This window comes from Centroberyx affinis, unplaced genomic scaffold, assembly GCF_046629955.1.
Source record: "Centroberyx affinis isolate AG114_WGS23_722 - 3 ecotype Tasmania unplaced genomic scaffold, CSIRO-AGI_Caff_v1 ptg001111l_1, whole genome shotgun sequence".
Taxonomy (NCBI): domain Eukaryota; kingdom Metazoa; phylum Chordata; class Actinopteri; order Beryciformes; family Berycidae; genus Centroberyx; species Centroberyx affinis.
In genome coordinates, this window is record NW_027279653.1 from 431,300 (window position 1) to 455,454 (window position 24,155).

Sequence of the window (24,155 nt, forward strand, 5' to 3'; positions counted from 1 at the left end):
GTGCCACAAATGATTAGAGAAAAACATGTTTCAGTGGTAGCCATGTTTTGCACATTGTGCTGAATTTTATTATCTAATCTACAATATTGTACAATATGAGCAAGGTAGATCGGTCTATCCGAGGCCTGGTGAGCAAGTTACAGATATAGATGAATGACTGGATTGCATTAATTTGAAGTAATTCTGAAGGTTCCCTTTCATCCAACATGTATCCATGTCCAGCAGCCACAGTGGTGAATGAGTCAGTGCGTCAAACCAAAAGAGCGCTGAATGGTAATGTATGAGGCTCTGGATACATTGCAAAGTCCAAATGTCCTTCAAGTGAGAGCCTGCCTTCAGAGTAGAGTTCCAAGAGTTTTAATTTCAGTCTTCATTTATATTGTCAGTGAGACTCTAATTGATGAAAACCCATGGAGGAGCCATGAAGAGGAACGGTGGTTGAGAAAAGTGAGCTGTGCTTGTGTGATTGTAGGCTGTGCACATGCAGATAGGCTTTCAAAAATCTATTGTTAAGAAGGCTAATGTGTGTTTTTCCACAAACCGTCAGCATCAACTTGATCTTGCACCTTGAGGACACAGCTGTATGAGGGTGGGGACATGCATTACCAGTGAAGACAGGTATACCATCATGTTCACATACTTACCATCCTAAGCGGTAAGATAAAGTGAAGCTGCTTTCATAGAATCGCATTACAGAGCAAACTGCGGCCTCTGTCTGAACCCTGTAGTCCATTCCATTAAAAAATTATCCATTCAAAGAATCCACGGTTTCATATTCAGCTATGCTCAGTTCAATAGAGCTCAGTCTGGTTACCAAACCCACAGGAATGAGTCAACCATGAAATAGTCCATCGCTAGAACATTGTGTCGTCCAAGTTCAGATTAGTTCAGTTCATTTCAGTTCGCTAAAATCCACAGGACTTAAATCACAGAGATAAATCCAACAATTTGTGGTTGATTTTTTAACTTGGGAGTTATCTAATGAATGAGCAGCTGTGTGTGATTTTGTTCAGCGGTGAACACAGTCTTAATAAAGTCTATCAGCAGAGATGAGGTGACTCTAATGCAAAGAGAAGCTCAACGGTCACCCGGCCTCTTCAGCTGAACGTCCACACCTCCAGCTCCATGACCCGGAAGTCGTCGGTTTCAGAGAGGCAGCAGTTATTGAAGGTGTGACAGGGGCTGCTGCGGCCCAGATACAAAGCCTCATCCAGCCACAGACCAAAGTGACCACTGGAGGGAGGGAGGGAGGGAGGGAGGGAGAGAGAGAGAGAGGAGGAGTCTTTTTTCATCTTGGTTTGATTAAAATCATCATCATCATCTTTATGAATACACAGCATTCCACATAAAACACAAGCTGATTACATATCTGACAAAGAGGATTATATTAAATGATTTGTGAATGAGTACTTGGCAAGTGGGAAAATACATTACCTGCCTCCACCAACGGCAAAGGAATCCAAGTCTCCTTTAATGAAAAAGGAGTTCTCTCCAGTCCATCTGAAGCACTGCAGACAGGGATGGCAATTAATACTGTATTGTATTAACACCAGAGGAAAATTATGTTTTTCAAACTATTTTAGAGCCTTCTCAAATTCAAACACAGAAACAGAGGGTTCATTATCCTTTTAGTACAAATAATTGAGGAAGTGGATTTTCTTCAAATTTAAAATACTGAAAAACCTTTGGATAATTAGAAAATAGTAATTTGCAACTTTCCACATCTTTACACCCTAGAGTGACTGAATTAAAAATTTGTAATTGAAACCAGTTCTGCTAGAAATGAAGACAGTTTAATAATGATTTTCTGACATTTGGACCTTACATAAAATACAGTATTGGTGACGGTTTTGGTGAGTGTTGAATATTTTCAGCAGAAGATGGGTGTTATTTGGCTTACCTTGAAGCGAGGATGCAACATGAAGAGGAACGTTTCTCCTGTGCCATAGAAAGTCTCACTGGGCCTCAGTGGGTGGGACAGGAAGCCTCCAAACACCTGGAGGGAAAAGAAAAAAAAAAAAATCACAAAACAGCAACACTGAGTAAACAGCAATCTAACTGCCCAAATCCCTCTGAGATCACATGCGACTTGAGCCCATTTTGGAAAGACATTACAACATTGATTATTGAAATTATTGATGCCGTACAGTGTGTTTTTACCTGATCAAGTGCATCCTTGATGACAATGAGCACAGGAGAGTCTGTGTCACTGAGTTTCCGGTAGAGGGACTTGAGGCTGGAGCCGTGGCGGGACGTACTGTAAGCCAGCTGCCAGGTATGGCCGACCGTCCTGGGGGGCAGCTCCAGACACAGCTGGGAAAAGATTAAAGGAGGGGAAGGCAGGAGATGAACAAAGATAGGGGAGAAGGAAGGAAGGAAGATATGCCACCGGGTATGTGGGAGGTATATAAGGAATGAGAAGAAGAGATAGGGAGGAAAAGGTGGAGATAAAGATGAGGTGAAGAGGTGTAACAGCAAACAGATGCAAAAATAACTGGGAGGCACAGGGAGAAGTCAAGACACCATGCAAAACGTGACCCAAGTTCAAACTTAAACTCAGTATGAAACACGGTCTGAGAGTCAAATAGCAAGCTGTGATGTCATGAGGTTTGAACGATAATGTTCTACCTGACGTTTTTATCCAAATTGCGTTATTCACATCTTTTAATGTTAAATTCCCTTGTGTGCATGACAGTGTGATGCAGTTTCAGTCTGAGTCTGATTGTGTGTGTGCCACAGGCGAGATTGGTTCAGTCTAAAGAATGTTAATTTGCATTTAAACTCAACCAATGCGTGCTTTGCATTCCGCACCTGGGGGGGGGGGGGGGCGCTTGTGTCTGTGTGCATAGTAGAGGTCTGCTCGGGCCTGGAAATTAAGCCCGAGCCCAGCCCGAGCCCAACCCGAGCCCAACCCGAGCCCAACCCGAGCCCAGCCCGAGCCCAGCCCGAGCCCACGACGTTCAGGCCCGACCCGAAACTAAGCCCGACTGTAATGCAACGTTTGAAGCCCAAACCCGACCTGAAACCTGAAAACAAAACGTTCCTATTTAAAAGTCATAGCCTCGTGGTCTGTGTATTTTTTGGTCGTTCTATTTTCTTTTCAGAAACAGAAATGTAAAAATCCACATCAAAATCCACAAATGAAAAACGGAAATAGAAGGCATTTTCCTTTTGGTGGTCAGAAACGGCAGATACTAAAACATTTATGAAGGATTTGATTTTCCCTTTATCATTTGTAAAACAGAAAATGAAGTAGTAAAACAAAAATGAAAAAAGCCCATTTTGGTACTGTAGCCACTGTGCGTCTTTCAGCATCAGTGACAGAACGGAGAGGAGAGGAGAGAGAGAGAGAGAGAGAGAGAGAGAGAGAGAGAGAGAGAGAGAGAGAGAGAGAGAGAGAGAGAGAGAGAGAGAGAGAGAGAGAGAGAGAGAGAGAGAGAGAGAGAGAGAGCAGCACTCAGCAGAAGGAGGGGGGCTGCATGTGCCCAGCCTGTGTGACACAGAGCTTCAGGAGAAAGCGAGGAGCATAAAACATTGTGCTTTTTTCCACGCATGAAAAAACAAACAACCGAGCCCAACCCGACCCAAGCCCGAATTATGTATTTAAAAACCAAGCCGTGTTGCAGACCTCTAGTGCATGGCATAGGTGATTCATATGTATAATCTGTGTGTGATCTCACTCACCTCTCTGACATGTGAAGCTTCCAAGATACGGCTCTGCTCTACGATCTCATTTAATCCCTCGGGGTCCCTGTCAATGACCAGGGTCGGCTTGTCCCCGCTCTCTTCCATCAGCACCATCTGAAACAAACATTGATAAAATCCAATTTGTTCTAGTAGTTCATGAGGCATGATAACTCACTTTCTCCATCAAGAATCAAGCTGTAACTTCATCCAGCAGCCAGTACCAGCCACTTTAAGTGACAATTACCCTGAGGCAGGAGGGTTCACAAACAACACACACCCATTGAATCTCCATTATTCCCACCAATGTCCAAGTGAGCACATGGGCTAGTCAATCACTCTCAAATACCTTTATACCTGCAAGACCAGAAGGAAGCCACTCACCTCCCAGTCTTCCCCCGAGCGGCGGTGCCTCTGCAGTACCTCTTCCTCCTCCTCCTCCTCCTCCTCTTCTCTGCCCTCAATTAGTACAAATTCCTCTTCGTCACCTTCTGCCTCTCCCTCCTCCTCTCCTCCCTCAAGTATGCACAGGTCTGGCCGGCAGTGGCTAAGGTAGGCGTACAGCTCGTCTGAGCTACAGGGCGGAAAGAAAGCCTTCATAAGTGTTGAAATGACAAACAACCCCCATAGTTACACACCAAGATGTTGCGAAACTAGAAATGGCCTCGGTGAAAGACACAATGCTGCCTTGGCTGTGGTCAGGGTCATGTTAGTGTTGCGATGTTAATGTTCAGTGAGTGGAGAGTGAGAAGTGGAGAGAGCGTGTTAATATTAAACTGAAGTGGTGTGTGCAGGGTATCCTCTTATGTGAAAAAAAACCGATGACCGAAATGTTTAAAAAGTATTAAATCTTCGGTTAAGTCTTTGCAGAGGGATAATGGTTTGTTTTCAAACCATTTATAGGACATTTTTTACTCTGTTGTTATGTTCCTGTGTTCCTGTACCTGTCCTGTGAGAGGGCGAGCCAGGCGTCTCTTCTGGGTAAAGTTTTGGCTGTTCCCATCTGAAGGCCTCCAACACATTTTTTCTTTCCTGCAGGCCACTGGACCCGCAGCCGCACAAACATCAGCCCCCCAGGACTACCTGATGATGCTCTACGAGCCACTGAAAAAACAAAAAAAAGATACGGGACGACTTATAAAGAAAACTGCAAACAAAAAAAATACATACGCATCAAAACGATTTGACTAAACATAATTCACATTCCTACCCGCAGCCTTTCCAGAAGACTTGTCCGTGTGCAGCAGCTCCATCTTCACTTTATTCCCGGCGTCTTGTCCTCCGCAGCAGAAGGTGGCAGCACTGCTCAGGACGGCCACTCCCAGCGCGCCCACTGACTGCTCCACCAGACCCTCCAGCGGGCTGCTGTCCAGCTCCCTCTCTGCCTCCGCCATGTCTCTCATCTCTGGCCCCTCGTCTCCACAAACCTCCTTGTTGTTCAGACTCAGAGCCAGACTGGATCGCGAGTCTGGCGAAGCTGCGGACAGCAGAGCCGGGACTGACTCTGACTTCTGCTTGGAGAAGCCGCCTTGAAAGCTGTGTGCAGTTATAGACTTCTGGATAGTTTTCTTTCCTTTCCTCCTAGAAAGTTAAAATAATATACTTGTATAAACTTTTCATCAAGGGTGGAAGTTAACTAATTACATTTACTCACATTACTGTAATTGAGTAGCTTTTTTGTGTACATGTACTTTGAATATATTTTTAAGTCAGTAATTAACTTTTACTTAAGTAGGTTTTTAAGTATTGTACTTTGCTACATTTTAAATCACATCCATTACAGAGTACTAATTTTGTGTCTCTCCATACAACAAACTGGACAATTGTACCTTGGCCAGAGTAATCTGGCTTTACTTTTGTTTTTATTATTTCTAATATTTACAATTAAAAGAATTGAGTTTGAACTCTGTCCTCTCGTTATGTTAAAATTGCATGGAAAAGATCACATCTAAATATGTTCTCTAAAATCTAACTCAGTACCTTTTTAAATGAGCTACACCAGTACTTTTACTTCTGCTTAAGTAAAATATCAGCAACAGTAATTCTGCTTAAGTAGGACATTCCAGTACTCTTTCCACCACTGCTTTTCATGTAATGTAAATGCATGCACATATGTGTAGGTGTGTGTACTGCTGGTGTATGTGTGTTTAGTAACAGTAAATCAGCCCTGACCTGTGCTGGGAGGAGTTGAAGCGAACATGTGTGATGTCTGAGAAGAAGGAGACGGATGCCAGACAGTCGACGGAGCAGGACAGCAGATACTCCTCACAGCCATGCTCCCTCACCAGAGGATGAGTTTTACACGGGTCAAAGAAAATCTTATTAGATGTCACCAGCAAGACACCTGATACCACGCCCTGAGAGAGAGAGAGAGAGAGAGAGAGAGAGAGAGAGAGAGAGAGAGAGAAAGAGAGAGAGAAAGAGAGAGATAATGTTATTGATTCCATTAGCCTGCAGTCCACTGGTGTAGAAAATTGCACACTCAACCAGGGTTATTATAGTTTGGGATTTTTCAGTTTCAGTTTAGTTTTAGTTTTCAGAGTGGGTTCAGGAGTTTTAGTTTAGTTTTTATTTTGTTTCAGTTCTAGTTTTAGTATTTTTGATAAGGATGCTGTTATAATGATAGAGGTTCAGAACAGATATTTTATATGTTTGCAACAGGTAATACAAACAATAAATCCTCAACTAACTTAAAGCTGGCACCCACTTGGTTTGAAATACAACAACAAATGAAATACACTAGCAATCTGAATTTAGACCATTTAGCTCAAAATAATATCATACAGGACATTTTCTCCCAGTGTTTTCGACATGAGTTTTGCAAACAGTGATGGCGCTGGCAGTGCTGGCACTTCTGAGAGCAAGAGGTGCTCATGGGGGCTCATCTTGTGTCGTAGTTAGCGTTCAGTAAAAACAGTGTTTTACAAGAAGACACAATAGTTTTAGTCTTTTCAGTTTACGACAATGCTTTTTAACACCTAGTGTTCATCTCAGTTTTAGTTTTAGTTGACAGTAATAACCCTGCACTCAAATAAACAGCAGTGCTGCTTTTAATTTACTGTAAGTATGTGCTGGTATCACTATCAGTAGGTATTTTTGGAGTGTGGCTATTTGTATCCATCTCCCCTGTTGTCCAATCTAGAATGTTGCTCTCCTTTCTTTTTCCTCAAAATCTACCCTGCGGTTCCAGAGACACAAACCGATCTCCACACCCACCTTGCGGTCAGTGATGTAGCGACAGACCAGTTTGAGGTAGGGCATGGCCTCTGGCCCTTCTCCCTGACAGCACTCTGGAGGGAGAGCCAGCAGGCACAGCTGTCCATCGGGCATCGGCACCGCCTCCACATCCTGTCACAATCACAGCAAAATGGTACTGCAGTAGCACATCTAGTAAGACAGAAGTGTCAGGCGTAACAATGAAATGTGTCTTATGGTATTACCACAATACAGAGAAGGCTAGTAATCCAACAGCAAAGGAAGCCCAGATAAGCATAGAGCAGAATGGTAATACACTCCAGGCTTTTCTCTCCCATTTTCAATTTGTAATTCAATATGTTTACTGTGTTCTTTGTGTCTAAAACAATGTGCAATGTGGAAAAAGGATAGAATCATAACAGCTGCTTACACTGAGTTTCCATTCATAAGTCCATTGTGCACAAACGTCAGAGTAAAGCTTCAAAGTCAGTCACTATATGTGTATAATGTAGCTCTTAACAACTTTCTAGTCTCACAGAGCTAATGCATGCTCAAGCGTTTTCTCTAGAGCAACATTGTATATCTATACTGAAGTGCTGACTACGCACCTTTCAAAATGACAGAACACTCACTTGAAGAAACAATCAATGAGTGCCATTAACCAGCTAAGAGTTTTTCCAGGCCTGCATTGACTACTGAGCAATGTCATGACAATGTCACAACATGGGCATGATTGTGAGGCTGACTCACTCCTTTCACCACACATGGAACATGACTTTTTGACCTGGTAAAGGATGTTCCTAACCATGTGGCGCTCCAAGGAGACGATATAGGCCAAAAACAAAAGTAATCCCTTTGAGATTTCCATACCCAAAACAGCACAAAACTATTTTTCAGCATTCTTCCAATACCCGACCTGCACTCAGCACTGTAACATTGTGATTGAAATCTCTTGTGCTGTGCTTGTTTCCAAGGTAACAAGTTCTGCTCGTTCCTCTTTTATCACAGATTAGCATTCCAGTGATTTTTAAAAATGCACAGTGATCCCAGTTACAAGTTCCAGCCACTGTGGTGATAAAATCTGTTTAACTACAACAATAACCCTGTTTCTTTCTTTTTTACTGCCTCCTTTTAAAAAAAAAAATTATTTTGTTAAAGCCACGATAGGCAAGTCAACCCAAATTTCTATTTCTTGAGGTCAAATGTTTGTTGCTGTATGCCCTCATCCTTTCAAACTACTTCTACCTGCGCTGTTACTGACTATAAACAGTTACTATTACTTACCCCAAAACATGGAAACACTCCATTATCTTGCTCTTACAATTACGCATATATTGTCAAATACTACAAAATTAGAGCTTTCTCTTCTTTGTCTACTGCAGTACCTGAGAGCATTTTTTTTTCTTCTTCTTCTTACCAGTAGTTTGTCATATTCTGCCTCTGGAGAGGGGGAGTGGGGCTGAGCAGGGAGAGTGGCAGAAGAGTCTGGATCAGCCTCCGGCTCCGGCTGCAGCCTCAGTTTAGGATCAGTGTCTGAGTTCAGCTCCGGCAGAGAAGATCCTTGACTAGTGGAAGTCTGTTTTCCCTTTGGAACAAGCAGCTGCTTCAAAATGGAAGCCATGGTGAGAACAATGCTTGGAGTCTGTCATTAATCTACACACAACACACACACACTGACAGGAGTAACTAGTTCCTCTTTCCACAGGCCTGCATTTCCCCACTTCTGTTTGTTGCCTTATCTTAGCTCTGCATGACGCATGAGGGCTGTGGAGTCTGGGTTGGAAGCATAGCTGTTTAAACATGCAAATAGTTTAAAGCAACAATATGCAACAAACTATTAATACAATTCCTGCCTCATGGTATAGTGTAGCTTTAAGTCTGAGGCTACGGTCTTGTTTTGCATTTAAAATCCATTTTTAGAAGCTTGAAAGACAACAGCAGTAACAAAAACAATATTTAGTGCCAGACCACACAGCTAGGTGACACGCATCATCAGAGGACTCACATCAGCATGGGCGTCATTTAAAACTTGTCATCATCCTTTAACACATTTAACAAGTATTATATGTGCGTCACATGGTAGGTGACATAATCCAGTATGTAGCCAGTATGTGATTACAGCTGATTCTTACCTCTCGAGGGATGAGGGTGGAGGAGGAGGAGGAGGAGGACACATTTGAGGAGGAAAAGGAGAGACCATGGGACATTTTGCTCAAATCTGCTGAGGATGTAGTGTTGCTGTTGAACTGGGAGGTAATGCTGAACACCGTGTCCCCAGGGAGGCCCTTAATGGAAAACACACAAATACAAAAACACTCTGAGTGGTCTATTTATTATTAGAAAGGGACAAAGGGAAAACAGACTTGTGGAGCTCTGAGATCTGACAGTTTAGTCTAATGCCTTCATGCATTCAAATCCACATCACCGTCCATTGTGTAGATCTAGCAATGTGCCTCCCCTCAAAATCAATTAAAACATGTGCACCATCTAGTTGGATCTTAGCCTATATATAAAATATATTTTGTTTCACAAGCAAAATCCAACTTCAGAGTTAAAATTGTGACAGGCAAGCATCAATTCCACAACTGACTGTCATCCATTGACAGATGGGTCCATTGACCTAAATTAGATTCCTGGCGCCTGACAGATTATGTGGGTGCAGGAACGCTGTGTGTTTGTGTGTGGATATGTATTTGCATGCATATGTGTGCAAGTGCGTGTATGTGTGCGTGTGTGTGTGCCTCCTAGAAGAATGACATCCGCAGATATGCAGGCTGCACATTAATGCCCTGTTTCTTTAATATTTCAAGTACAAATCAATATTCATCTCTCGATACCCAGTAAGTACTGGGACTCAGTGGTTTTAACAGTTGTCCATGAAACTGAATGAATATCCTGAATCAGATCTCAACTGCACTAACAATCACATGAGCTCCTAAAATTGCAAATATTAGGAGCTCAAGGGAGAAATATGTTAAAATAGTTAAAAATGTTAATCCCTATTTTGAATCTCAAATTGCACATACGTTCCTTTTTCAATTTTAAAAAAGTAGCATCAATTCTTTTTTGGAGCATATGCTACTTAAAATGGTAGAAACCTATGGGTAGCTTTTTTCCCAAACAAAACTGAAACAAATAAGGACTACAATAATGCTAATGCTGAGGCTAATAATAATAATAGTAATAATAATAATAATAATAATAATGATAATAATTTGGTACATTTCCAAACACTGGTCAAACCAATGCAAAAATCAGACCAAAGTACTTGGTAATAAGCACGAATGCACTTTTCAGATCCGTGATAACATGCAGGCTATCATGGGCGGACAGAAAGATCAACACTCTTACTCTCTTTTATCCATGCTTAACAGCTCAGCAACAGCAGCAACGATGTTAGAAACAAGCCTGACAAATACCTTAGAATAGACATTCCTCCTGCTGTATTTTCTGTAGAGGCTCTGAAACAGACCCTGCTTCCCCATGGTGTCGGCTGAGAACGGCTGTGGCCGCTCTGATCCTGGCACTGCTCCTCCCTGGACCTTGGACTATGTTTATCAAACTCTTTCAATGCTATAAATTCTGAAAACGATTACATGTTGCATCTGTGTTCGATGTAACAAGCTATTATCTAATCAGTTTTGTAATGCAGTGTTTGCACACACACAAGCTCTGCCCCCCCTCCTCTTCCTGGAGTTTGTCATGTGCTTATTGTCTCTTGTATTTATCTTCCTTATTTTTTTTATCTGGTTTGGTGTCCCTTGTTTTCTGTAAATCGCTTTGTGACAAACCTGTTTGTTAAAAGTGCTCCATAAATAATTTGGACTTTACTTACTTCACCCACTCATTCCTTTACCCGTTTCCACTGCTAATGTTGCTCACTGCACCCCAGAAATGAACAATTATATTAAAGAAAAACTGAGTTCTGGCCTTCTGGAGGAAAACAGAAAGAGTTATGTGACTAACCCTGCTGCTTGTCCTGTCATCTGGCGGTCCACTCCGTTCCCCTTGCTTCACTGCAGTGCTGTTCAGCTCCCATGACGTCCCTGTGGAGAAATTGATCATCCTTTTCTTTCTCATCAACATATGAACTGCCCCTCCACCCCCTCTTTCTCTGTTGTTGACAGCGCAAAGAAGGGAAGAGTAATCTGGCTTTACTTTAAGTATGAGGAAGCGGCGATAGTCATGTGCTCTATGTATGTGACCATGCTATTTATGTCTTGTTTCATTTTCAAAGATTTTTCCAAATGCTCTTAGCTGCAACATAGTGAGCTTCATCACTAGTTCATGCTAAATGGAACACTGCTGTCTCTATACCTGCCATGCCTTTCTGCTGTCAGGTATGAAAATAAGTGCAAGACATGCAAATGCTAATAGGCTTGCTTGCCTGTGGCCGTTATAAAATGTGAATTCAAACTGATGTTCATTGCACAGCTACTTTGTTTCTTATTGATGCAAATAGGCCAGGCCCTGCCCTGGTGATCAAAGTCAACTCATGGCCTGAGCACCTTGCAGGTAGTACTGCCGCAGCTTGGGGTTTCTGATGTGGGGGATGTGGTTGAGCGGCCGGCCTGCAATAGGCTGGTGGTGATGCTGGCTGCTGTCTGCAGTCTCCCGGACGACTCGGGCCTGAGGCTGCGTCTCCCACGGGCCCTTAGTGAACTCTGGTGGCTGGGTGACACCGGCAGGCAGCTTGGCACCCAGCCTAATAGAGGAAGAAAAACACTTACTGCCACTGTACACTGTATCATTGGACTATATTCCAGTACACATAAACACACACTTGCTGTTGCATTGTGTTCTGAAAAACACTAAAAGCATGAAATAAAAATAACTTAAGGCCCATTTACATCTAGAATGTTAACTATAAAGATTACTATAACTATACAAACATTTAAATCGTTGTAAGTAAATAAACTGTCTGTGTTCCCGATAACTATATTTTTGGTTTGATCCCAAAGCGACTTTTTTGGATTCAGAGACAACATTAAAATATTTTCAACCAATCAGATTAAAGTTGTAAGAAAGAAGGGGGCAGAGAATTCAGTATCTCACTGCCACGATGACTTTATCACTGGTATCACTGTAGTGTGAATGCTTGAGCAACAATGTAGCATTACAATTTATAGTTATCTTAATGGTTATCATTCTACAATTTTACAATTCTAGAATTCTGTGAATGGGCCTTTACTCAAAGTATGCCCCCAATACTATAACAGGGACTGAATTTTGATTTGGTGGTTGGCATACTGAAAGTGTGAATTACTGTGTAAAGCTGCGTTTGCAGTCTGATAGGAGTTATTTATAGGTGAGTGGGAGTTGCTAGCGCTATGGCTAGCAAAGTGAGTTCCTGGCCAGACCCTGCAGCTCTCACCCACATGATGCACTTTGATGGCGCCTGTACTCCTTCATTGACAGGAAACGAAACCAACTGGTGAAAATGTCAATTTTTGTGCTAATACAGGATTCCTAGTTTTATTGTTGTTCTGGTGTGACACATGGTTTGCACTAACTGGACATGTCACCCTCACATAACATTACAGGAGAGTAATGAAAGATTGGATTGTAGCATTCTTAATTCTGGAGAGAAAATGCCAGCCAAAATTGTCACAAGTCTAAGTAATGCTTTCCCCTTTGTTTTTTCCCCAGTAATCCCTGTAACTGTAGGCCTGACCTGGTCTTGACATTGCCAAAGTAGCTGGTCCTGTTCTTGTCCCTCTGGAGCTTGTGGTCCATGGCTCCCAGAGTGTCAGGCCTCCTCACAGACTGAGCCATTCTCTCTCTTTCCTAGTCCGATGCTGGCAGCAGTGGTGGTTGCAGAGGGACGAGGGGCTCAGCTGGCATCCTTCCTCCTCCTCTTGCTCCCCATGCCTACCATGCCCCAGTTACAGACCTACAAAAGAAAGAGAGAGAGAGAGAGAGAGAAAGTGGCAGTAAAAGTATGAACTATGGACTGATTTTCCAAATGTAGAGAAGGCAGAGGGTGGAAAGTAAAACCTCTTCCAGTGGCCACCGGGCTCTATAAGGAAATGAGCTGGACACTCAGCAGAGTAATGGAGCCAGGTTTCCAATCCAGTTAAACAGTCAATCAATCCATATTATCAGTGTGTGTGATCTTGAGATTCCAAGATTACCAAACCAAATGAGGCACATTTTGTACCTCAAAATAATATGGCTACAATAAATAAGAGGATTACTAAATACCAATATGATGCCACTAAAATGGGTCATATCCTGTATTTTCTGACTCTGAGCACTGTACAGCTGTAACAGTATTATTCAGACATGACCTAAGCCATGGGTTCACATCATGACACAAGAATGCATCTGGCTTCATTTTTGCAACTCACTGGGCATCACAGGGCTCACATCCCTTTGGGCAAGAGTGGACTGTGATCTCTGAAATAACAGTAACAGCAGGCCCAGCGCTGTCCTGCACTTCCATCTCAGTCATATGATTCAATAACGCTCAAACATGCTTCCTGTAGGTGCTGAGTGCAATTATCGCCGTGGAGGAAGTGAGCATTTTGACGGTATTTAGGAATGGTATGCCGAGCCTGCTGTGGCATAAAAAAAAAATTACAATAGCGGCTCAATACTGATTAAGCATTCAGGCACAGTAAAGCTGCGCGTGCAGAACAGCAGGTGAATCTGACCACAGCTCAGCCACTGACCTGTCTCAGAGATTGCCTGGGGATGAAGACGGGTGGCGACCATATGAGCGCTTCTTCATATTGCAGTGTTATGATATCACTGCAGACAAACAGTAACAAGTTCAATATTCAAGCCCCACCCATTTCTTAAAGGGCCGGTGCGCGTCGATCAAAGATGAAACAGTCCTCATCATCAAGATAGTTCACTTCATATTCCAGTCTATGGGAAACCGTTCCGATAGACCGGGACAACACACAACTGTCTGACGTTAGATTATTAATCAGTAGCCCACTAGCAGGATAGCTGGCTAAAACAGATAAAGTAGAAGATAATTCAGGAATATTCATTACTGACATCAGACATCATCATACTGCGCATCCAGGAAGCAGGAGCACATACTATACATTTTCTTTTCTTTTTTTTTCTTTTTTTTTTACTACTTTAAAGACATGTCTAGGTCTCACAGCACTTTCTGTACCCTAAACATTAGCCGACGCTGTTCGGCGAAATCCAAATAATCACAATAGCAGAGGTCCAGTCTGTCTAACGGGATTTAAGCGAAAACGGAACTAGGAAAGAGTGAAACATCTCGCTTTCCCTGGACGCGTCGATCACTGATGGACTGTGATTGAAAGGAGGAGGGACATGTCTCTGTCATACAGCATGACTTTCCATATTGATAGGACGTCTACTTGTGAATTTGAGGTTTAGGCCCAGAAATATTTTCAGACGAGTCGCTGAGATTATTTTGAGGGAAAATGCGTGTAATAACGTAGCAGCAAGGATTTTCTTTTATGCACACCAGCCACCCATCTCTAAATCAATAAAACCAAACTGCACGTATCATGTCACTGTATTTCTAAACAAGCTGTTAAAAAAACCTACCGGGCATTCTGCATTGAGCACTGCAAACTCTCGCCTTTGTGAGGCGCTCGTACACAAGTTTTGATACACGAAAACTATTGGTTGAGGTGATAGCACGTGTTACACTCCAGCCAATCACATTACAGAGAGGGAGGAACAGGTTTCCGGGCCTAAAAAACGACAACATAACTCAAGTCTGAAAGACGAAAAGGAGAACGTGTTTCTCCGAAAGAATCTGCATAGTTGAGATTTTCCAGGTACAGCACAATCTACCGTAAGTTGTGTGCAAGCAATCAATCTTTACATTTTGTGAAGATCGGCGAAACACAGCGAGAAACACCGTTATAGTTTATGGCTGAGGGTCAATCGAAGGGCCGTTGGCGTTATCTGAATGATGCTGCTAAAGCTAACTGTTAGCATTGCCGGCGAGAGAAGTGAGCAAAGCTATGCACAAACAACAAAGCTACAATTATTTAACTGTCGTTCATCATCTTGTTTCATTAACGTTAGTCAAGCCAGCTTGGTTGGTCATTCTCACAGTGAATTGTTGCGTTAACTAGATAGAGTAGTAGGGCTAAGTTAGCTGCCTAACCTTATGTTTGATATGTTATTGTAGGAACAGCTGGGTAATGAAAACTAACGAGCTCGCTGAGCCTGTTTTAATGCGGTTGGTGAAATTACATAGTACATAATTATTTCCTGTTTTCCTGCATATCTCTGTCAACAGATGCTGTAAGAGTTCACTGATCTTTATCCGAGGAGTTGGCAGTCGGACTGACATGGCCCTTGTTTACTGAATCACTCCATCTTCAGTCACTACTAGCACCCGGCATATAGGTGTGCATCACCCAGTGACCCTTCACCATGGAAACAGATGCAGTAAGTTAGCTGTCCAGTCTCCTGTGATTGCATGGGAATGCAGATTGTGCATTGAGCACTAATATGGATGTATGGTACATTTTTGGAGAGACTAACAGCATTTCTTTAATACTACTCAGGAAGTTATTCCTATCTGGCAGAACAAGCCTCATGGATCCACCCGCAGTGTCGTGAGAAGAATAGGTTCCACTCTTCCGCTCAAACCTCCACAAAGGGCATGTTTCCAGGTAAATATCATATATAATGTCCTGCATATTGGCTTATATATTTAGTGATTATGTTTCCCTATTATTGCCATGTCAGTAGCAGTTTATAAATTTTGAATTTGTATCATGACAAGTGGTCCCTTACCCCTTGTGTATTAGGAACTCCCAGGCCTGCCCCCTCTTCGGCCTATGGATGGCCCCATGGTTCCTACCTTGGCAGACATAGCCTGGATTGCTGCAGATGAGGAGGAGACGTATGCCAGAGTGAGGTAAGTATACAGTCTAGTAGTGAGAGCCACAGTCACTATGGTTATGGACTTGTGACAAATCTCTGACCAGTTGAATTAATCAGAAGTTCATTGATCTGTCTTGTATTCAGCCCTTTATAGTCCACATAGATTGGAGTTATATTGGAACATTAAAGGGCAGTAGGTAGGAGGGAGACAGAGATAAATGACATGCGACATAGGTCAAGAGCCTGACTCGTCCCCATAATGTCACATCTTGTTATCATAAATGCCTTAGGCTGCTATTTGATGGCTACTAATCACTCACTCTTCTGTGTGCAGGAGTGACTCACGTCCTTTGAGACATGAATGGCGCCCCACGCCCCTCCTGGTGCTCCACAGGAACTCATCTGTACCAAACTTCCGCCGTGAAGGCAAGAAGGTGGAGGGGCTGAGGAAGCCTGGTGTGACCGCACTGAACCGTACTACCGCCCTGCAGGACGAGCTCAGCAGACTCCGTGCACAGATCGCCAAGATTGTGGCAAGCGATTCCGGTAGGTAACCCTAGTGGGAGTTGCACAGTGTACACTAATATATATATATATATGTATATGTAATATATTTGAAATCCACTTTGGATTAAATACCAGGGACCTGAGAACTGGTAACAAATGCATTGGAATTACTCAGAACATTGAGACTGATAAAAAAATCTAACTTTTGATTCTGTTTATTGATGTATATGGCTGTGATTCAAATGGCTGCTTTGAGTAATGTAGGTTTAGGATTGTTTTACTGAGCCATCATAAGCAAGCCTCACCACAAATTTGCATCATTAGCTATATTTTGCAGCTGGTAGTGATGATGTATCTCCACCCTGCTCCATTACAAAGCTAGATTGTACCATGGTCGATCATAACTAGTGGTCTAAATTTTGGATTAGCTTTAGTAGGGAGGATGTTCAATAATATTGCTAAATGCAACAGCTGTAGAAAGACTGTCTCCTGCAGGGGAGGCTGTACCTTAAACATGATGAAGCATTTTCTTCAGCATGTTTTTAATGACAGAATGTAGTTTTCACTGTGTTTTGGTCTCCCAGTCCTGACAATACCCCAGATTGTCTCATAGCTCATCCTCAGATGGACCTAAGAACCTTTCTACAAAACTAAAACTATGAAATTCCAATCTTTTGCTATTGCTAAGTATAAACACATGATCATTTACAGATTACATTCATCTGGCATTGTTCTTAGAGGGTCAAGCAGCTTCAACTTCTCTACTCTGTTCATGTTAGCTGGTAGGTGAAAATGGCGGTAGAGAAACTGAAGGAATGCCACAGAGTGGCGATGGGGTTTGTTGTCCCTCCCTGTCTTGTCCACAGTTGTGCCCCCTTCTTTTGGGTAGACAAAGTGTATTTATTGCTATGTATGTCAGTGCAGTATTAGCTGCAGATTTGGGGTAGATTGACAGTATGGGCATTATCTGAGTACAGCATTAGAAATGGTTATATGAATGCTATTTTTTTGTAGGAACATTATGCATTTAATTGATTTGACCAATATCTATTTCAGATTAGGGTTACTGAAATGTAGGTAGGTCTACTGTATAGTGATTTTACAGATGATAAAATTAGGTATTTTTTTCTACAAAATAATTAATTCTTGGCATTGATAATTGAATAGATGGTAAGAATTGTAATCTGAATTGATAAGCCCACACTCACTTTAGGGAAAAGATCAGAGAATTAGGACAACACCAGTACATCTTTTAGAGATGAAACGTGCGTCTCTGGATACAGATGGCATGTTAATACTAGGTGTAAATGGGGCCTCTGTTGGACACGCAGGCTGATTCTGCTCAACTGTCTGTGAAGTACACGACTTTAATTCTTTTGTGGCCAAGTCAGCTGCCCTGATTCTCCTAAAGCTCTTTGGTACTAAGATGTCTTGGCATCAGTTTGTAGGTCAGTGCCTAAAGATAATCTCTGCGGTTCAGTGTTTGTTTGGCCTAACATGTTAGACATTTTAACTCGCATGTCACAAGAAAGTGACATGTATTCACAGTATGTACTTTTTCCTCCCAATTATTTTGAAACATCTGTTTTGATATGGTATGAAAGAGGAATGAAAATTTCACACGTTGGAATTTAAAGCAACATGCCAGCTGTCTCTTCTCTGCTTTCCTCTTAAATTCTGTAATGTTTATGGCATGAGATGGTCTGTGAATAGGTGAAGGACCTCATATAGACCAGGCCTTCATATTAAGTGATAGTGCCATATCCTCCTCTGTAGGACAATCCAGTTATATTGTGAGGTAGGTAATAATTGACTGATAATTCATTGATAATTGACTTTTAAGTGTAGGTTATTATTGCAATGCTAAATGTTTGTCCTATCACCAGATCAAAAAATAAATTTGGATTGTTAGTGAATGGATTATTTCCAGTGCATTCGACCATGGCACTTGACTCAAGAGATGGTAGTGACTGGGGGAGAGTGCCTGAAAACAACACTAGCATGCTTCACATTGTCAGTGGAAACATCAGATAAAAATAGAAATGGCATTTGCGCTCAGCTTCTTAGATGTGTCCAATCTGTTCTCTCCAACAATGTCCCAGTCAAACTCTGATAAATCATGACTACAAACACCGCTAATTTCTGTTCTGCTCTGCTCGTCTCTCTCAGGCTCCAACCCCCTGACCCCTGACCTGCTGTCCCCCGATGACACCAGCATGAGCTTTTCCATGGCGCCTTTTGAGACAGCGTCCTACCAGCCTGCAGCCACAGCCGCTGCTTCCTTCGTCATCAGTGACGTCACAGAGGAGGAAGAGGAGGAGGAGGAAGATGAGGAAGACGTGGTCTCCGTCGTGTCGGAGCTGGTCCCTGACCCGCTGCCGCCCGTCTCCATGACAGCATCGGCGACCTTTGACCTGGACAGGCCCAGCATGGACTTCCGTGAGGCGGAGGAGGACACGGTGTCGCTGTCCAAGTCCACCAGCTTTGCTGATGTCATGGATATCCTGAAGGACATGAACCGCATGAAGATGAGCAAGGACAGGTATGGGATATCAGCCGCCCAAACACCCCATAGTTCATTATCTCTTTATTATTTGGTCATGGCTGCGCTTTTGTATATGAAATGAAAATGACATCTTGGTGCCTGTGATGGATGATTGACTTACTTATACACTACAAGTCAAAAGTTTGGACACCACACATTTTTTCATTTTTACTATTTTCCAAATTTTTGAATAATAGTAAAGACATCAACACTATGAAATAACACAAATGGAATTATGCAGTGACCAATTTTTTTTTAAAACAAATTCAACGATTCTTTAAAGTAGCGGCCCTTTGCCTTGATGGAAAGGCAAAGGCTTTGGAAAGAAATTCATTTGTCTAAGAAACAAATTTTAAGGATTTAAGCATAAGCCTTTAGATCAAAATGGCTTTAAGATAATAGAAAACATAGTACACTCAATCAGTTGTGTCCAAACTTTTGACAGATAGTGTATATAATCAAAATATTTCTCGCCACCTTAATCAATCCTTCATATAAGTCAGTGACCGCATGTGTTGTCTGGTGCGTGTCCCTGCAGGTACAACAGAGGCTGTACGTCCCTGAGAGAGGAGGACTCGGCCAATCTGATTTCAGAGGCTCTTAGGAAAAAGTTTACCCTGAAGGAAGAAGATATCGCCGCTGTGAAACGGAAGTAGCTTGATCTCTTGTTTCTCACCGCTACCCGATCCTGCTCTCCATGTAAGTCAGGACAGAACAATAACATTGTTTGGATAGTGTTTGGCTAGATCCTTCAACAACATGTAATCAAGGCATATGAAGTTGTTGGTTTTTTGGGGTTTTTTTTTTTCATTTTTTGAGAGCATTTTTTAAGCTTTGCATATAAATGAAGAGTTTTTTCCCCTGATGAGAGCAAATGGTAGATTAGTATTTCATATTTAGTATTCAACAGCAAAATGTCTTAGGTTACTCATGGTTTCTTTGTGTTTTTTTGTTCTCTCTCTGCTTTTTATCAGGCCTTTGCCTGTGGAATGTGTACCCATGGAGACCCAACCTAGCTCCACCGACCGAAGGCAATAGCTGTATACCAGATGTTAAAAAAAAAAAAAAAACAACTCAGTCCCTGACATTCAAAACCAAATCTGAACTTCACTCCTCTGTGCCAGTGCAATTGAAGGGGAATGGTCTACTCTTGATAACAAATCAACAGTGAGTTCACCACCGCACTGCATATTGAATTCAGTCTCTTTTTCTCTCTCTGAAAGAAGCTTCATCACAGTGACACAGGATTATTTTATGTTAAAATTAATTTTGAATAATAACTCAACGGACTGGTTCCACTGCTGCCCGATGACTTGCTCTGTGTGCAGGCTATTTTGTTTAAGGAGCATATTACCTATCCTGCTATGACAAGAGTCGAGTTTCCTACCTGATGTTTTTTTTTCTGACAAGCTTTTGAACTTTCAACAGAACAGATGCAAATAAACCTTTTTTGAGATTTTTTTTTCCAATTGTGTAAAAAAAGTCCTCTAACATACTTGAACATATTTTATGTACACATGAAGAAATATCTAGGGTGCATACAGTGATGTACTTTAGCTTATTGCATTGTGTATGGGAGAAAATAACTTCAGAGCTTTGTAGTTGATATTTGCATTACAGTACTGAGTTTGCAAATGCTTTTCACAGCATCATATCTGTTGCTCACTCTTTCCTGTTCAAAACAGGACTCCACTGCACCTGTAAACCACAGCTCATGTTATGCCTGTCCCTTAGTTTGTGATTAACATATATCTTGACAGTCACTGAACCACAGGACAAAGATTCTTGACATCCAGGCTAAACGGAGCGAGAAAACGTTGATGACATAGTGTGAAGAGTGAATTGTATGGTGCATAATAGCATGGAATACTTTTGGCGAAATGAATATGATTACTGTAAGTAAAAGTGTGTGTGATTGAAATCTGTGCCCATCATTGTTTGCTGCTGTTTGTATATCTGTTAACGACAACACCAGAGACAAACTTGTGCAGGTCTTTTTAAATACCAATTGATTTTCCTGTAGTGTCGAATGTGTGGCTCTTGGAAATGTTTCCTGATTTGATGTGGCGTGGCAGAGGTGACCACCAGTTCGGACGGACGACCTCTGAACTCTGTGCTTTCACATCATTCTGTACGCAGAGTTATGTCAAAGCATGTGTATGATGACACTTATGTGATTCATGTTGATGTTGATTGATTCTCCAGTTGACGCCTTACCGCAAAACTATTGCCTGTTCCAATGCCTGGTTTTATTCCCATATATTTATCGGTTCAAGTGCCACGAGTTTGTTTTTATCAGCCCATCCCTTCATTGCCTGCCTGCCTCAATTTTCCTCAATTTGCCCCATTTAATAAACCTTTAAGCCACCAAAGTTTTAATTGCACAAATATAAATTGAATGACTGTTAAGAACCAGTTGTGTCATTGCAAGACTTGCTGTTATCATGTCAGTTTTAGTTCCACCCATGTCACTCTAACTCTTGTTTGAATTATTATGTCTATTCTTAGAAAACAGGGAATCCTTTTAGTGTAGTTTTGCAGTGTGAAAGAGGTGTTCCTGCCGAGTTATCTGGATTGAAAACAAGAATGTGCCCATCTGTCTTTTGTTGTTTGCATTGGAGTCTGTGTTGTTGTTGTTGTTGTTAGGATTGGCCCTCTAACTGCTCTTTGGTCTCATTCTCATTAAATTCATTTCCTCATTGTAGGTGGAAGTGATAAAAGGTATAAAATAACAGCTGAGCATTTCAGAAAAGATGTGTACTGCCGTGTTGTAAATGTCAAGATGGCACGTAGACATGATTCACTGTATCAGGATATGTCTATAGACGTGAGATGTTGAACCTGAGACTGGATCACTAAACTGAGGAAAAAAATACAGACGATAGAGGGATTTTTCACAGAGAACTTATTAGCTTTGTTTTGTATTTCTACCATTTCTCTTTTCTAGTTTGAGCCTATGTCACCCCAGTACCTTTCTGTAGGGTTGAGCCCACCAACGCCTGTATGTGTCCTGCCATACGTTTTGTCATGTTATGAACTGTAAATAAAGATGGGCTAATGTTTTGAAATCATGACTGTTTTTGGACTGCGAGGACAGTTGATTTGCATTGAGTGCAGCTTGCCTTTTTGCCTCTGCATGCAGTGCCAGTAGATTACCATAGGGTGGCAATGCAGGAGCACCAAAGAAATTGTGTGATATTTTGATATATGAAGTAGTGAGCAACTTTGCATGCTGCTGGTAGTTTTTCTTTTTTTTTCCACAAACTATAAAATGAATCACAAGGAATGGAGCTATTTTGCTTGTCATAACATGCACTGCATTTTCTGCAGGAATTAATCAAGATGGGTTATTATATTGTCAGTACATTTGATGCAGAGGTCAAAGAACAGCCCATAAAGAGACATAAAGAAAGTGGGATGGGGGGTATAAGGCTTCCCTTTACATTTAATATTTCACAACATTTGACCACTTGAGGCTAACTCTCATATAAGGCCAGTCATCACCAGATACATTTTAAATGCCTGGAATCTCAAGCCACCATCTTTCAACCGTATAAAACCTACCAGACATAATTATGTAGAACCTCTCCACGTCATCACACTGTGGGGGGCCTGTTCTTGTAGGCCTGTAATTTCTAGGATTATTGTTAACCCACATTCTTTCTCATTTCCTTCTGTTCTTTATTTCGAACGCCCAAGATGATCTGGCCCCTCAGTGAGTCTATTTTCTGTGCGAGTCCTTGGCCTACTTTGTCCCTCTTCACCTCCACCATGGACTTCCTACCTATTTTAGATGCAGGGAGATGTCTGTGGAGAGTTCAATTAATAGGGCTCAGTGTCAAAATGGGGCTTTGTTAAAACTATAAATATAGACCTTTGGTTTAAAGTGACATTGACACATTTTCATCATCGGGAGACATGCGTTAAAGGATTAAAGCAGGCTAATACGTGTTTGTGAGTTATAGAACAAGTAATAGCTCTAAGGCCCCTAGAGAGTTTGGTAGGCCTGTCCTATCCAGGCGTACATTGCTCTATATATAAATACATTAGCATAAACGTTGATTAGGTCTGGTTTTCCTTTCCTCCGCAAATCTGAGTCAAATCAAATGAAATTCCTGTGTCCTGATAAAGCGGTGAGATGTGCCTCATTAGCAGCGCCTCTGTCCTGTGTCATCTCCAAAAACCACCACATGGGGCAGCGGTTCCAGCCAGGTTCCTGCCCTGTGATAAGTGGCAGGGAAGCAGCAAACACGCCAACAGGTAGAGTATCTGTCATGCTGACTGGTCAGTGGGGCTCTTCCATCTCCCTTAGCCTCAGAGCTTTTCATCACTGTCTCCTTAGGTTGCTGGGAGCTCTTTATAAGTAGACCTGTTATTGAAAACAGAAACTTCTCTCCAATGTCCTAGAAGTTTTCTCTTGCTGCCCGTAGGCTGTCAAGATTCAAGACTATTTGTTACTTTCGTATTTTTCTCCCTTTGCAGAATGTGATCGTAGGAATCGCTGTTTAGTTGTCAATCTAAAATGTTTCCCTTCATGGAGCGAGAACTCCCTCGTGCCGTATAAGTGATGAAGTTTCACTTTGGGCAAGAACATTGTTACGGCTTTGGCTTTGATTAATCTATCTGACAAATGTGTCAAGCATTGAGGCATTGCGCCGCAGTAGGGGAGGGCAATTCTGAGCTGCAGCTGAGCTGAAGTGAAACCAGGGGAAGAGAGATTGCTCCAGCAGCTATCATTCTCATAAAACTGTAGAGCAGCAGAGCAGGTGCTGGAGAGAATGTATCACAGAAGGTATTTATTGGCAGATTTACACCCTTCTGGAACTGACAGGAAAATGTCAGGATGGTGTATCCCAATGTCTTTATTAATGGCTCACATCTCAAAATGCTGTTCCATTTGCATTCTCAATTCAAACAAAACAAAAGAAGGTCCTCCATAGATGGTAGCTGTGACATCAAGCGAAGCAATGGATAAAACGGATTTTAACAGAAATGATCTCCTCATTGTGGCAGTATCATGTTTCGGTTTTTAGTGATTCAGCAGGTCAATGATCATGCCTCAAAGTGCAGAAGCTCATATTTGTACTTTTGAGCTAATACAGTAGACATGATGGATCAAAGAGCAGCACCTTTAACAGAAACCAGTGACGCCACTCGTGACCTTGAGTATGATTAACACAATTATGTTAGATAGCCTATTACCTTCTCCAGCATGGTTATGATGCTGCCTTTTTGGCAATGACACAGTTGTGTGGACTGAATGGCCTGCCAAATTGAAAATACCAGAGGAAATACCAGAGATAGAGTGCACAGAGCATTATAATGAGCAGCTCCCAAGCTCTGTCTCCCCCCAATCCCATAGCAACGCATGAGCAGCGAGGGGAAA

General features: G+C 42.0%; 2 protein-coding genes across 5 annotated transcripts; one reads left to right on the forward strand and one right to left on the reverse strand.

Moving 5' to 3' along the window:
- Positions 1–39: 39 nt before the first annotated feature.
- LOC139647760 (nuclear receptor coactivator 7) lies at positions 40–13,613 on the reverse strand. Of its 2 annotated transcripts, none has more exons than XM_071523727.1 (16): positions 13,554–13,613; positions 12,554–12,772; positions 11,388–11,584; positions 10,846–10,925; positions 9,012–9,164; positions 8,297–8,479; positions 6,901–7,032; positions 5,857–6,041; positions 4,895–5,265; positions 4,629–4,788; positions 4,069–4,258; positions 3,685–3,801; positions 2,161–2,313; positions 1,901–1,996; positions 1,435–1,508; positions 40–1,233 (listed from the first exon to the last, which is right to left on the reverse strand). In XM_071523727.1, exons 2-16 carry the CDS (start codon positions 12,652–12,654, stop codon positions 1,098–1,100), a joined length of 2,328 nt encoding a protein of 775 aa, XP_071379828.1. In that variant the 5' UTR covers positions 12,655–12,772; positions 13,554–13,613; the 3' UTR covers positions 40–1,097. The 2 variants fall into 2 exon arrangements, with proteins under 2 accessions (XP_071379828.1, XP_071379827.1); XM_071523726.1 differs by having other exon boundaries at positions 8,297–8,482.
- Positions 13,614–14,547: 934 nt separating this feature from the next.
- On the forward strand, positions 14,548–21,818 carry mtfr1l (mitochondrial fission regulator 1-like). 3 transcript variants are annotated; one of them, XM_071523729.1, is made up of 8 exons: positions 14,548–14,654; positions 15,125–15,276; positions 15,396–15,503; positions 15,642–15,751; positions 16,052–16,263; positions 18,394–18,766; positions 19,308–19,468; positions 19,744–21,818. In XM_071523729.1, the coding sequence occupies exons 2-7, from the start codon at positions 15,262–15,264 to the stop codon at positions 19,423–19,425; spliced, it is 936 nt and encodes a 311-aa protein (XP_071379830.1). In that variant the 5' UTR covers positions 14,548–14,654; positions 15,125–15,261; the 3' UTR covers positions 19,426–19,468; positions 19,744–21,818. The 3 variants fall into 3 exon arrangements, with proteins under 3 accessions (XP_071379830.1, XP_071379829.1, XP_071379832.1); XM_071523728.1 differs by having other exon boundaries at positions 14,569–14,671; XM_071523731.1 differs by having other exon boundaries at positions 14,569–14,671; positions 15,417–15,503.
- Positions 21,819–24,155: the final 2,337 nt, after the last annotated feature.